The sequence below is a fragment of the Saccopteryx bilineata genome, chromosome 3 (genome assembly GCF_036850765.1).
Source record: "Saccopteryx bilineata isolate mSacBil1 chromosome 3, mSacBil1_pri_phased_curated, whole genome shotgun sequence".
NCBI lineage: Eukaryota > Metazoa > Chordata > Mammalia > Chiroptera > Emballonuridae > Saccopteryx > Saccopteryx bilineata.
The window spans coordinates 223,095,844-223,109,860 of record NC_089492.1 but is presented as its reverse complement, the minus strand read 5'-3'; the positions used below and the strand labels follow the sequence as shown (position 1 = coordinate 223,109,860).

General features: G+C 38.0%; 1 protein-coding gene across 3 annotated transcripts in view; it reads left to right on the top strand.

Annotated features, from left to right (window-relative positions):
• Positions 1-14,017, top strand: part of AK5 (adenylate kinase 5) — a 245,648-nt gene that overhangs the window by 56,541 nt on the left and 175,090 nt on the right. For all 3 annotated transcript variants that reach the window (XM_066268868.1, XM_066268867.1, XM_066268866.1), the window contains one exon: positions 8,005-8,196. In XM_066268868.1, coding sequence (XP_066124965.1) covers positions 8,005-8,196 — 192 coding nt within the window. The remainder of the gene's footprint in view (positions 1-8,004; positions 8,197-14,017) is intronic.

Sequence of the window (14,017 nt, the reverse complement as noted above, 5' to 3'; positions counted from 1 at the left end):
GTTCAGGGCTTCCACCCTAGGGCGCCTTGCTGTCTCTGATTGTTTTTCTAACTCTGCATGTCTTCATAGCATATTCCTACATATTCCCCTTTTTTGTTTTAGTAAAGATTAACAGAGTAAGATGGTTAGGTGGTTGCTGTGGAACGGGAAGGGCAAGCATAGAGAGAAACAGGATTTTAGGGGTTCCAAGTGTGCCTGTATTTTGCAAAACTTCTTCAGCACTCCTGGTTAGATGTTTTCAAGCATCCCAGGTGATGTCAGGCACTCCCTGAGTGCTGGGGAGTGAGTTAGGTGTCCTCCTCTTTTTTGGGTTCACTCCTGAGGTGGATTCGCTATCAGCTTCTGGATCTCTGGCACCAGGTTGCTTTCTAGGGCCTGATGCCAACTCATGATAAGGCTCTACATTTCTCACTGGTATCCAGAGAGGACTTGCTGATGACAAAATTGCAACATATCCTCATCCCCAGGTTAGCTATTTGACTGGATTCTGCCATTCAGGGCCAGCTAATATATCCTGGTACAACAAGAGGCTTAGGCTGTTTGTTGTTCAGCTGATATATATAAAATGCCTCTTGGCTGCAGTAAGTCTAGATGAGGAAATGCTCAAAAAATTAAGAATACAAAAGAGCCTTATACAGTTATTCTTGTGGAGTGACTCCCCATTTTTTGTTTGTGTAGTTGGAAGAAGGCTACCGGCTCATTCTGTAATACCTCCAAGTTTGGGTGAATTTCTCAAGCTCCTGTGGCCCCTAATTCCTACGATTCCTTTTTATTTTACTTTCAGTACAATCCTATTTCTAAAGTCATTCCTTTCTTTCTTCCCCTTCGTTCATTCTTTCAGTTCCTTCTGTTTCTGTTTCTTCCCTCTGCACAAACCTTCTGCCAGTTACACAATCCTTCTTCACTATTCAGAAATAACCAGCTTTCAGATAATTTCCTTTTCCTTTCAAAAGTACCTCCATACATTATACCTTTAATCATTAAAATCATACAATTTCTTTCTCATTAGTCAGAATTCTCAACTTCTAAAAACCTGGACTTTCAGTGACAACTAAGTCAGTAATAAGCAATTTTAGACAAATACTTTTATGAACGTGTTTCATGACCTTTAGAAACAAGTTCTTTCATTGCAAACAAACTCATATTTTAGAGGACATAACAGAGATAATAAGAACCTTTTGTAAACCTAGGGAAAACAAACATTTTTTGTTAAGAACTTTTAAAGACATTAATTAAATTTAAACTAGTAGGGATATCAAATGCTTTTCTAGACCACTTAGTTAAAAAAATTGGCATAACTTTATATCTTACAGTATTATGAATAATTGCAGAGAAGGCAAGACTCTGTCCTTGGCTGCCTTCCAGGATGACTGAAAAGAAGAGAGGGGATGGTCTACTGAGCCACTTGGATTTTAAAAGTGTCCCTCCCTTTTTTTTCTCTTTACATTGAGGTCCTGGACAACCCCTCACAGGGGTCTCTAAACTTTTTACACAGGGGGCCAGTTCACTGTCCCTCAGACCATTGGAGGGCTGCCAAATACAGTGGTCCTCTCACTGACCACCAATGAAAGAGGTGCCCCTTCCAGAAGTGCAGTGGGGGCTGGATAAATGGCCTCAGGGGGCCGCATTGTGGCCCTCAGGCTGTAGTTTGGGGACGCCTGCGAGGTGTTAATTCTATTGTTCTCAGGATTACAGTGGTTTCCAGGTCCCTAGGAGAAGGCTTTAAGATATTTAAATGACCTGTTTCTCTCTCTCTCTCTCTTTTTTTTTTTTTTGCCTAAAATTACCCTTAGTTCTTTTTATTTTTAATTTTTTAAAGAGCTAAATTAAGATTGTCTTAGTTACAGTTTTAAGTCTAGTTTTACCTTGGCCTGGTAATTTGTATAAACACAAGAATAATAATTGATCATATTGGCTTTTTATAATCTTCTTTGCTGGAACTTTATAAGGAATTTTTAGATTGAGTTTTAATTACCCTCTCAGGACACATACAAAAGCCAAGCTACATAGTTGCTATTAGGTTTTGCCAGTAATCTTTCTAAAAATGTCCTTCTTTTCTACTGTTGTAACAAGTTTATGGCCTTGGTCACAGACTGTCTTCCTTTCCCAAGCCCCAGGTCCTTCTTAAAGGCCTTGTCCCAAGGACACTTCCCAGAATCTTCCCAATGTAGGGAGAGTTGCTTAAAGGGAGGCAGAGGGCGGATGAGGGGAATTTGAGTTTTTAAAGGTGCTCTGGAGTGAAAGGAGCCCTGGGCCCAAACCTAACATTTCAACCATTTATTGTTTAAAGAAAAGAGGTGAAGGTCTTGTCTTCTGTAGCTACTTCTTGCTGGTTAGTGTTGGTGAAATATCTAGGGGGAGGGGCTGGTCTGAGGTTCAGGCTAGGTGGTGAGAACTGTTTGTACAGCTCTTTTCAATCCCAAGAGGTGACTTCATATCCCATCCAGATTGCTTCAAACATCCGCTTGGTAAACTGCTTTCCCAGTCTTTCAGGTCTAAACTCACCTCCTTCAGATACCAAGGGCAATGTTGTCAGATGATGGGCAAGAGGGCATCCAACACCTTGCAGCTCTGAGGAATCCCCATAGCTGTAATTTGAGAACGTGCTGCTCAGGGGAAAGAGAATTAATTTCCCTTGATGAAAGAGAGATGAAGGAAAAGGAAATCCTGTGGGCTGCCCCTAAAAGTGACCTCATTGCAAGCATTCAAAGGGTAGTCCCCTGAGGCTTGTGTTCCTCACCAAACAGGATAAGCAGACGTCCTTTTCCTTTGCCAGGCTTTGGGAGGTCATTTCTTCTGGTTCCTCACATGGGGAACCACTTGTTGCTGCATCAGTGAACTTGAAGGAGCAAACCTGTCATTTGGTTCCTGATCCTAGCACGGGGCACCAGTTGTCACAGTGACAATGAACTACCCAGATATCAGATGACATGCTCTGAGGGGCCGAGGGGAAGAAACAGCCCTGGTCAGCAGACCAAAGGACTGAAGTCCCATCCCAAGCCTTACTCAATTATTTATTAGCCAATACAAATAACTCAAAGAAGCAGACAGCAGAAGTTTTCAGGGGGTGAAGTAAAGGACAAGGAACATGCTGACATCTAATCTCTGTTCTGAGAGCCTAAACATTTCTTGGTACTGAATCTTATCCTACTGTTTTGCTGTTTCCAGTACAGGGTCAGAGAGGACCCTGGACTCTTGTCTACTCAGGGCTTTTCCCTACGGCACCTGTCTCTGATTGTTTTTTTAACTCTGCATGTCTTCATAGCATATCCCTACATCACACTTTGAGCTCCTTAAGGTCTGAGAAAATGTCTTATTCCACTTTCTAACCAGGGCCTAATACCCAGTGCTGCTCATTGGAAACATGAGAGATTAAAGTATTTGAGGAACAACAAATTCTATCATCAGTTTGTCAGTCCTCCATCATGATCCTTAAGTCAGTCTACACAGGGGCAAAAAAGTTCTTTGCTCTAAAACATTGCTTCTAAACCCACTGAAACCCAAGTCTACTCTCTAAAGCACATGGAGAATTCTTTCTGCCCAGGCTACCAGTAGCCTAGAACCTGGGACCAAAGCAGACCAAAAGACCTCCTTCAACCCTAATCTCACCTCCAAGTCTCAGATTGTCCCACTATTGTCACAGAAACATCGATTCAGATAATGACAATGGTGGAGAAGGCAGGAAACAGAACCACAAAATCATAAATTGTGCTGGTTATTAGATCTACTCAATGCAGGTTATCTGACAAGTCCAACAAATCTCACTAGCTGCAGAGAAAGAAGAAAGTTCAGATAGAAAGATGAACATCAGAGAGAAAAGGAGATGAATATTACACCTCCTGACTCTTGGAATTAAAAGAGAAACCACAATCCTGCCTAGAACTATAGCTCCATGGTAAATTTTGTTCTGACCCACTTTGCCACACTTGTTCTCCTCAGAAGTGAAGAGAGGGGAATGAGGAACAATGGAAGAGAAGTCTTGAACTTGCTTCTTTAAAAAGATTAACATTATCCTACTTTTTGTCCTCTTCTATAAGCCCAAGGGTCTTAATAGCTCAGGTCATGGAGTTTATAATCAGGTTTTGAGTTTGCAGAGCCATGTTTGTTAACTGGGAAAAGAGGAAAGACAAAGAAAACAGATGACAGAACATGTTCACCATAGTCTCAGTTCATCTGTTCTTGTGTCTAGAATCTTCCACTTGTAAACGTCAAATTTTAATTTAAAGAAATACCCTGTCAGGACAATAGTTGTTTCATTGTTTCCTCTCTTCTGCAAAAGAAAAAAAAAAGTACCTACCTATTTAGATCGCCTCCTCTCTAAGAGGATGATGTCTAAATGATTCTTATTTTGTGAGCTGCACCCATCATGCAAAATTTGGGTGTTGCATTTCTTCTTAGGCCATGTTCTTGCTCTTCTCTAGAGTTTCTGTTCTCTTGGAAGGACCACTCTCCCTCCCCTTCTTTCTCTAGTTACTCCTTCATCTTCAGATCTCAACTCAATTGTCAGTTCCTCGTAGGGTAGGAGCTTTTCATGACCCCCATGATGAAATTGGATTTTCCTATTATACGTTCTCATAGTAGCAGCTACTCCATCTCGATTTTGTGCCACTTACTGTAATTACAATACCATGCTGTTGTGATTACTATAGCCTTGTAGTATAGTTTGCTATCAGGTAATATGATACCTCCAACTTTATTCTTCTTTCACAAGATTGCTGACTATTTGGAATGCTTTGTGGTTCCATATACATTTTTACATTATGCATTTGTTATAGTTCTGTGAAATATGTCATTGGCAGTATTTTGATAGGAATTGCATTGATTCTATAGATTGCTTTGAGTAGTATGGACATTTTAACAAAGTTAATTATTCCTATCTATGAGCACAGTACAATATATGCTTCTATTTATTTGTATCTTAAGGTCTTATACTTTCTTCAGTGTCTTATACTTTTCTGAGTACAGATCATTTACTTCCTTGGTTAAATTTATTCTCGGGTATTTTATTTGTTTTTGATGTAGTTGTAAATGGGATTGTCTTCTTTGTTTCCCTAATAGATTATTATTGGCATATTAAAATGCAACTGATGTCTGAATATTTATAAGGTCTACCGAAAAGTTCTGTCCATTTTTGGAATAAAACAAAATACAAATTTTTCTTACCATCAATAAACTTTATTAAATAATATAATTGCCATTATTATTAATGATTTCTTGCCAGCCTGAGGGCAATTTGTATATCCCATTTTTGAAAAATGTTTTATCTTTTGATGTGAAAAATTGAACCAGTGTTTGTTTGATATCTTCTTCATTTTTGAATTTTTTGCCCTTCAGAAAATTTTGTAAGGACAAAAATAAGTCATAGTCGGAGGGTGCTAAGTCCGGGGAATATGGTGGATGCGACAGACATGCTTCTGTAGCATTTCTTCCTTGTTAAAATTCGTAAAAATTACAGTGGCGTAAATGAACTTTATCAGTAGCCATGGGTACACTATCGCTTCACACATAAGACTAATGTGACTCAACTTTGTTTTAGTTAATTTGCTACGTCAGTATGTATACATTAAGTGATAAAAATAGAGAGGCATACATGCGCCAAATAAACATGTGCTTACGTGTCGAAACTTGGTGTGATAGAAATAGACAGAACTTTCCAGTAGACCTTATATTTTGTATCCTGATATTTTAGTAGATTTGTTTATCTGGTGGAATATTTAAGGTTTTCTATATATAGCATCCTGTCATCTGCAAATAATTACAGTTTTACTTCTACCTTTCCAAATTTGATGCCTTTTATTTCTTCTTATCTTGATGGGTTTAAAGGGGGAAAATTGACAGTACAGTCATAGTAGGGAACTTTAATACCCCATTGACATCAATGGGTAAATCATCCAGACAGAAACCCAACAAGGAAACAGCAGCCTTAAATGACACCCTAGACCAGATGGATTTAATTGAATAGAAATTATTTTAATGGTCATCATTGTTTCATCTCAGAGCAAGGTTTCAGCATTTCCCAATTAAATAGGATACTTGCAACAAATTTTATGCATTTATTCTTTATCAAATTAAGGATGTTCTCTTAAATCTCTAGTTTTATAAGAGTTTTATTATGAATGAATATTAAGTTTTACTAAATAGTTTTTCCACATTTATTTGATCATATGATTTATCTATTTTATTCTGTTTGTTTGGTAAACTTCAGTGCTTGGTTCTTTTAAAGGTAAACCAACTTTTTATTTATGGAATAAACCCAAATTGGTCATGATGTATATAATCCTTTTTATCCAGAGGTTCCACATCTGCAGACTCAACTGACCACAGATTGAAAATATTTGAAAAAATAATGTTGCATGTTGCTGACATGTACTATGTAGTTAGGTCTACTATGATTGCAATGGTAGCAGACATTTTTTTTCTTGTCATAATTCCCTAAACAAAACAGTATAGCAACTGTTTACATAACATTTACATTTTATTAGGTGTTATAAGAAATCTAGATGATTTAAAGTATACAGGAAGATGTGCATAGATTATAAACAAATAACACACAAGGTACTTGAGCATCCTCTGATTTTGGTATCCAGAGGGAGTCCTGAAATCAATCCGTCATGCACATTGAGTGATAACAATATTTTATGACATGCATCTTATATTAGTATGGTAATACATGCATATATATACATACATACATACACACACAATTTATAAATTAATAAGTGCATATTTATTGGGGTATGTGCTCAAACAATTTACTAATGTGAGGATTCAATAAAAAATTATTAGAGGGGTTTTTTTTTGTATTTTTCTGAAGTGAGAAGCGGGGAGGCAGAGAGATAGACTCCCGTATGCGCCTGACCAGGATCCACCAGGCATGCGCACCAGGGGGCGATGCTCTGCCTATCTGGGGTGTTGCTCTGTTGCAACGGGAGCCATTCTAGCATCTGAGGCGGAGGCCATGGGGCTGTCCTCGGTACCCGGGCCAACTTTGCTCCAGTGGAGCCTTGGCTGTGGGAGGGGAAGAGAGATAGAGGAAGGAGAGGGAGAAGAGTGGAAAAGCAGATGAGCGCTTCTCCTGTGTGCCCTGGCCAGGAATTGAACCCAGGACTTCCACACGCCGGGCTGACACTCTACCACTAAGCCAACTGGCTGGGGCTAGAGATCACTTTTCAAATCACTATGTCCAACTGCCTTTTTTCTCTTGTCCTATCTTCAAGAAATTGCATTCACTGTATGTGACAATGCTACTTTTTAAATGCAATACTAGTTTTAATTGAGTTAAATAAAAACTTTATATTACATGTTCTTTCCATGTTATTTCTTAGTATTTTCAGAAATTCACAAAGGTCTTTGGGCAATTTGGTGCTTTTTAATAGTGGAATAAACACAGGCCTTAGGCCAGAGAAATTTAGGTTCAAATGCCAGCTCTGACCTTACTCAGTATGTAACCTCAGACAAGTGATTAAGTTGTCAGAGCCTCAATTTTCTCATCCATAAAATGGAGGTAATAGTCACCTTGCAGCTTGTTGTAAAGTTTAGCAACATCATAGGAAATAACTTAGCATTGGGCCTGGCATACAGTAGATAATGTTAAAAGAGCTGCAAATAGTAATGATAACAGCAGTACTTGTTAACTGTAGACAACATCTGCGGCCCCAACAGTCATTTCCCCTCAACAATCAGGTCATATATACACATACTTTGGTAAAGTTTGGTTTATATTGTCCTTAGCTCAACCAGATACATATCTGAGCATAAATAAAAAATATTTTTCTGAAATAAGTAGGGTCACTGAATATGACTGTGGGAGTATGCCATTTACATGAACTGTAATGGCTCCTCTTGACCTTGTATAGAGTGCTAACCCTGGAAATATGCTGGCAGAACACACAGAGGGCCAAAAATATGGAAGCCACAACAGTACCAAATAGATGAAAGCCATTGTCTGCACTTGCATTGGTTGGTATATTGAATACCTGTCTACTTGTTTAATGCTGTCCACAGATCTGTACTCCTGACTTGGTGGTATTCCTGGCTTGCACCAATCAGAGGCTCAAAGAAAGGTTACTAAAACGTGCAGAGCAACAGGGGCGGCCGGATGACAATCTGAAAGCTACCCAGAGGAGACTAATGAACTTCAAGCAGAACGCCGCTCCATTGGTTAAATACTTCCAGGAAAAAGGTCTCATCATGACAGTAAGTTAGCTATGGTTTTACATGTCCAGTACAAGAACAATCTTTCAGATTTCTCATTAGCCCTTGTTCTTGGTTAGAAATCTTCTTTAGCCTGACCAGGCGGTGGCGCAGTGGATAGAGTGTCGGACTTGGATGCAGAGGACCCAGGTTCTAGGCCCTGAGGTTGCCAGCTTGAGTGTGGGCTCATCTGGTTTGGGCAAAGCTCGCCATCTTGGACCCAAGGTCGCTGGCTTGAGCAAGGGGTTACTCGGTCTGCTGAAGGCCCATGGTCAAGGCACATATGAGAAAGCAATCAATGAACAACTAAGGTGTTGCAACAAAAAACTGATGATTGCCTGACCAGGCGGTGGCGCAGTGGATAGAGCGTCGGACTGGGATGCGGAAGTACCCAGGTTCGAGTCTCCGAGGTCGCGCGCGGGCTCATCTGGCTTGAGCAAAGAGCTCGCCAGCTTGGACCCAAGGTCGCTGGCTCCAGCAAGGGGTTACTCGGTCTGCTGAAGGCCCACGGTCAAGGCACATGTGAGAAAGCAATCAATGAACAACTAAGAAGTCGCAATGTGCAACGAGAAACTGATGATTGATGCTTCTCATCTCTCTCTGTTCCTGTCTGTCTGTCCCTGTCTATCTCTGCCTCTGTAAAAAAAAAAAAAAAAAAAAAAAAAAAAAAAACTGATGATTGATGTTTCTCATCTCTCTCTTCCTGTCTGTCTGTCCTTATCTATCCCTCTCTGTGACTCTCTGTCTCTGAAAAAAGAAAAAGAAAAAGAAATCTTCTTTATATTAACAAAGTAGCTTTTTGTGGTTCAGATTCAATGGAAAAGAAATGATAATTTTGACCTGATTTGTTTTTATTAAGCCTATAATAAAAAAAACACTTGTACTTTGGTTTAATTGATTTAACAAAAGATGATAACTTTTAACCTTGGCTAGAATTCCATAGCCCCAAAATAAAAAAAAGATTTTGAAAGAAATATTTGAATTATTTTAAGCAACATTTGCCCAGCTTCTCAACTCTTCTGTCTTTGGAAACGTAATAAGATTTATAGACTTAAAAACACAGTTGACATAGTGTTATATTAGACTCAAATTGTAAGTTAGACTTTATCATAACGTACCGCAGAAAGGAATGAGATTCTGACGGCATAAAAATGTTTCTTAAGGGTTTAACAGTGATACTGTCTGAAAACGCAAGATGTTGATCTTTCTTTAAAATGCAATTATTAATATTTTCATAAATGTTTACTTTGTTTCATGGCTAATGATAATCAAATGTCAATGAAGGATGAGTCTGAAGCACTAATTAACATAATTACTAGAATTGAGAATGTTAAAGGTGAAGATTCAGCTAAATTTATGATCCCCATAACATCATGTATTCAAGTGTTAAAACATAGAGGAGACGAGATTCGTAGGTCATCTGAAGAAGGCAGTTTACAGAAGAAGACACTAAAATTGGGGCCAATCCATGACAGCTGGATGGTGGCAGACCTCAGCAGACCCCTCCCCTCAGCCCTTCCTTGTCTAATAGGGTTACAGCCCCCATAGAGAATCTGATTAAAGTGACCATGCCCATCCCAATAAAATACACACAAAATGTTTTTCACATATGTTCAGTAAATCTACTGAAGCTCATCCACAGAGCTCCTATGACCTAACAATCACTGGGCTAAAAATCTCTTCATTAGACTAAAGTGCCCTTAAATCTGAAGGAGACAACCACGACATTTGAATAACAATCTCTTTGCAGTCTTTCTAGTACTATAAAGAAGTATTTATTAGGATTTGCTCTTTAAGTCAAACTTGTCATGCCAGAGAATTGTAAATCTGACCTGAAAATGGTTCACAATGCAGAGTTAATTTTATGGTCTAAAAGAGACATTGAGTAATAGGAAAGGTTTCAGAAAATCAGGGTGGTTATTTCTGTTGCTGTTTTTTTTGTTGGGGTTTGTTTAATAAATATACACTTGTTTCTCTTGCAAATTATCAATGCTGACTTCTGCATGAAAAAAGAAAATTGACCCTACAGACCGAACCCCAAAGGCAAGGTGCAGAGCCAGAGTTCTAATTGATGTTTGCAAGGCTTAAAGGTATTACCAGACCATCTCTGATTACTCCCTGCTTGTCTTGTTTGTTATCACAAGCAGAGCAGATTTCCCCAATGAATGCAGAGTGGGGATTGTTAATTTACTAATATTTTGCATGGAGGTGAAATGCCATTGCCTCTAATTGAGGGAGTCAATAACAGTGTGGATGACAGCCTGGAAACCTGTAACCTCATTGCTAAAACCAGATGAGCTTTAAGATAAACATTTCTATTTACTGGGAGAACACTTGGTTTGGAAAGTCACCTTTTGAAAAGTGGTGAATACAAACACAGGCTGAGCTCTGGAAAATATAATTTGAAAATTTAGCCTGACAAGAGCAAGGGCTGCTTCCTGAGCCACATGTCCTCCGTCAGCACCAGGACCATAGTTCCTTTTTGGAATTAAACATGTTTGGTAGCATTTCTACTTTTTAAAGATAAGTTAAATAATAAAAACGGTTAACTTTATTAATCACAAGCACATTAATATTTTAATAAAAATCTTGGGTTAATAGATCAAATAGCAGATATTTCCTTCCCTCTGTAGATTTTTGTGTTTTGTTGTGGTTTTTGTTGGTTTTTTTTGCTTTTGCTTCTGTCTATCCCTCCTGATTTATTTATTTGTTCATTCAATAAATTTTTATTAAGAACCAATGGGTGCCAGACAGTCTGCTGGGTGCTGGGGTGCAAAGTTAAATAAGCAAATGGTAAGAATATATTATTCAGTGACATATTTCAAACACCTAGAATGGTACCTGTCTGGACATAGTATGCTCACACAAAATGAAGAGCTGATAGTGTACGGGGCAAGTACAATAATATTAAATAATGAGTCATTAAGTGTAATGACTTTCGAAGGAGTCGAGAGTACCCTCATGCACTGTGCTAGGGACCGACATTCCCCATCATGAATAGGACAGACCCTCTGCCCTCCTGCAGGTAGGCTTAATATTTGGGTTCGAGGATCTAAAGGACCACAGTGAGCACATCCCTCTTCAGTCCAGTTGAGAAACTTCATCTTGGCGCTCCTCTCCTCTAGGGCTTTGGAATCTGAAATGTACTACTTGGAATTTCAGCTCCACTGCCATTTAGTAAGTTCAGGATGCTCTAGGATTTGGTCTTCATCTACACATTGGAGATGATGCTACCTGCCATGTGATGTTGTTGTAAGGGTGAAATGAAAGACACGTGGAATGTGCAGACAATGGCAACGCAGAGGCTGTTTACAATGCCCCGTGCAGCCGCAGTGCCTGGTTCCAAATCCAGCTGCGCCACCTGACCTTCTACAGGTTACTTATATTTTCTGTTATTCAGATAGCTGACCCATAAAGTGAATACAATCATCAATACTACTCTGTAATTTGTGAGTAGTCATTGAACATCAAATACTTAGTGCCTGGAACATTGTGAGGGCTAGTTAAATGATAGTTATTATTTTATATTTGTTTTATTTCTTCCTCTCTCTTTCTGCCCCCTCTAATGCCTATCTTTTTTGGAACCTACCCCTACCACTAATTTTGTGCCCTGTGAGGGTGCTGTGGTGCCTTTTTTTCAGTAGAACGATTATTGAAGGAATGCAAAAATGAAGAATATAGATTTTTAAAACTTCACACTAAATTTATTTTTTCTTTAAAAAGTGTCTGTTGATCAGTTATAAAATTGGGTCAGTGTTTATTTAATTCTGTATCATCCATGTAATCGAACTATATGATGGCTGTGTCTGAATAGTGTAGTTGAATTGTAACAGACGTCAACCCAGTCTTTTATTCTTTCTTCATCACTGACTGTACCTGTTGGCAGGTTTGAAGAACACACCAAGTATGACTGAAGAGAAAACCTAATCAAAATAGCTAGGAAAAACATGCTGTTGCCTGCATCTTGTATCTTATAGACATGGTTCCTTCTCATCATGTAGGTTTATTGTTTTATTATACTTTTCTATACATAGCCATCTGTGCAGGTATGAACTAAATGATATGATAGCACAAGGCTAGTAAATTATGACTTTATAGAATTTTTTCAGACAAGCTTTTACCTTACCACAAAGTTGGATGTAATTGTTCATCATATCTTTAACAGCATTGTGTTTCTAATGAAATACTTAGATGCCGTGAGTTCCCAAAATTTATTAGAATTTTTTTTAAGTTTAAATATTACTGGGACCAAAAAAGCTGCTTATTTAATTTTTCTAAGTAAGTTGTGTCTTATGATATTTTGGAGCACTTGGACTTGGTGAAATTCTATAACTCGTGAATAATAACTCCTTTTTATAGATTTTTTTAAAGCCTCAATAATATGTATAAGGTCTACCGGAAAGTTCTGTCTGTTTTTGGAATAAAACAAAATACAAATTTTTCTCACCGTCAATAAACTTTATTAAATAATATATTTCCACACCAATCCTATCTTCCGAATATGGTCCAAAATGGTTTGCTGAGCTGAATTAAGCCTTTCTGCGATCTCCGATGTTGTCAGAAAAGGATCTTGCTCCAACATGGTCTTAACAACATCGTCATCAATCAAAGATGGCTGCCCAGAATGTGGCTTATCAGAAAGGTCGAAATCACCTGTTTCAAATTTTTCAAACTATCTTCTGCATGTCCTATCAGAAACTGTACCTTCACCAAACACTTTCAATAAATTTCTACATGCTTCTGTAGCATTTCTGCCTTGTTGAAATTCATATACAATACAGTGGCGTAAATGAACTTTATCAGTAGCCATGGGTACACTATCGCTTCACACATAAGACCAGCGTGAATCAACTTTGTTTTAGTTAATTTGCTACATCAGTATGTATACATTAAGTGATAAAAATAGAGAGGCACACATGCGCCAAATAAACATGTGCTTCGTGTCGAAACTTGTGATAGAAACGGACAGAACTTTCCGGTAGACTTTATATTTTAGTGACAATTTTTACCTTTATTTTCAAATCTGTATAAAAACTCATCTTTGTTTTAATCATGTTAGTTAAGTGGGAACACCTTTTTTTTTTTTTTTTAAGAAATAGGAATAGTTGAGACAATTCAAGTCTTTGTAAGTTTCATGACTTCTTTAAAAAATATGTGTGGTTTATTTTTTTAAGAATATTATTTTTTAAATGCCTGAAAAAATAATAGGATAAGAACTAATGTTTATGGTAATAATTTTCCAAATTCATTGTGCCACTGGGTTTTTCATTCCATTGGAAAAACATACCGCTTGCCAAACAAATGGTTGCCCAATCGTATACATTGAACAAATATCACTTAATATGGATGATAATCAGTAAAAGTTCACATTTAGCTTTAGGCTGTGAAATAAGCAAATGCCCACTTTTCTTCAGGACTTTTTATAGGAGAAAGCAAGAGAAGCATAACATGAAAAGAGAAGTTAGCTGCAGTCACAGGATGTATACAAAGGACTATTCATTAATACCCAGATTGACTGGGTCTCTTCAGCCAGGAAAGGCAGAGGCAGAAAAATGTTAAGATCAGGATTATTTCTGTCAGTGGTAGTTGTATCTTTATTTTTAACTGTGAAAAAAAGAAACTCATCTTTTTTTTAATCATCTTCACCACCAATTTTTCTGGGAAATTGGACGAGAGACTAATTACGAAACCATCTTGGCATACAGCAAAGCTACAGAGACCCATGATTCCCGGGTTTTTAATAGAGCAAGGAAAAAAATTTTAATGGGGCTAAAATGAAGTTGGCTTTTTTTCTTAAAGACTTTAGTTTTTAGAGCAGTTTTAG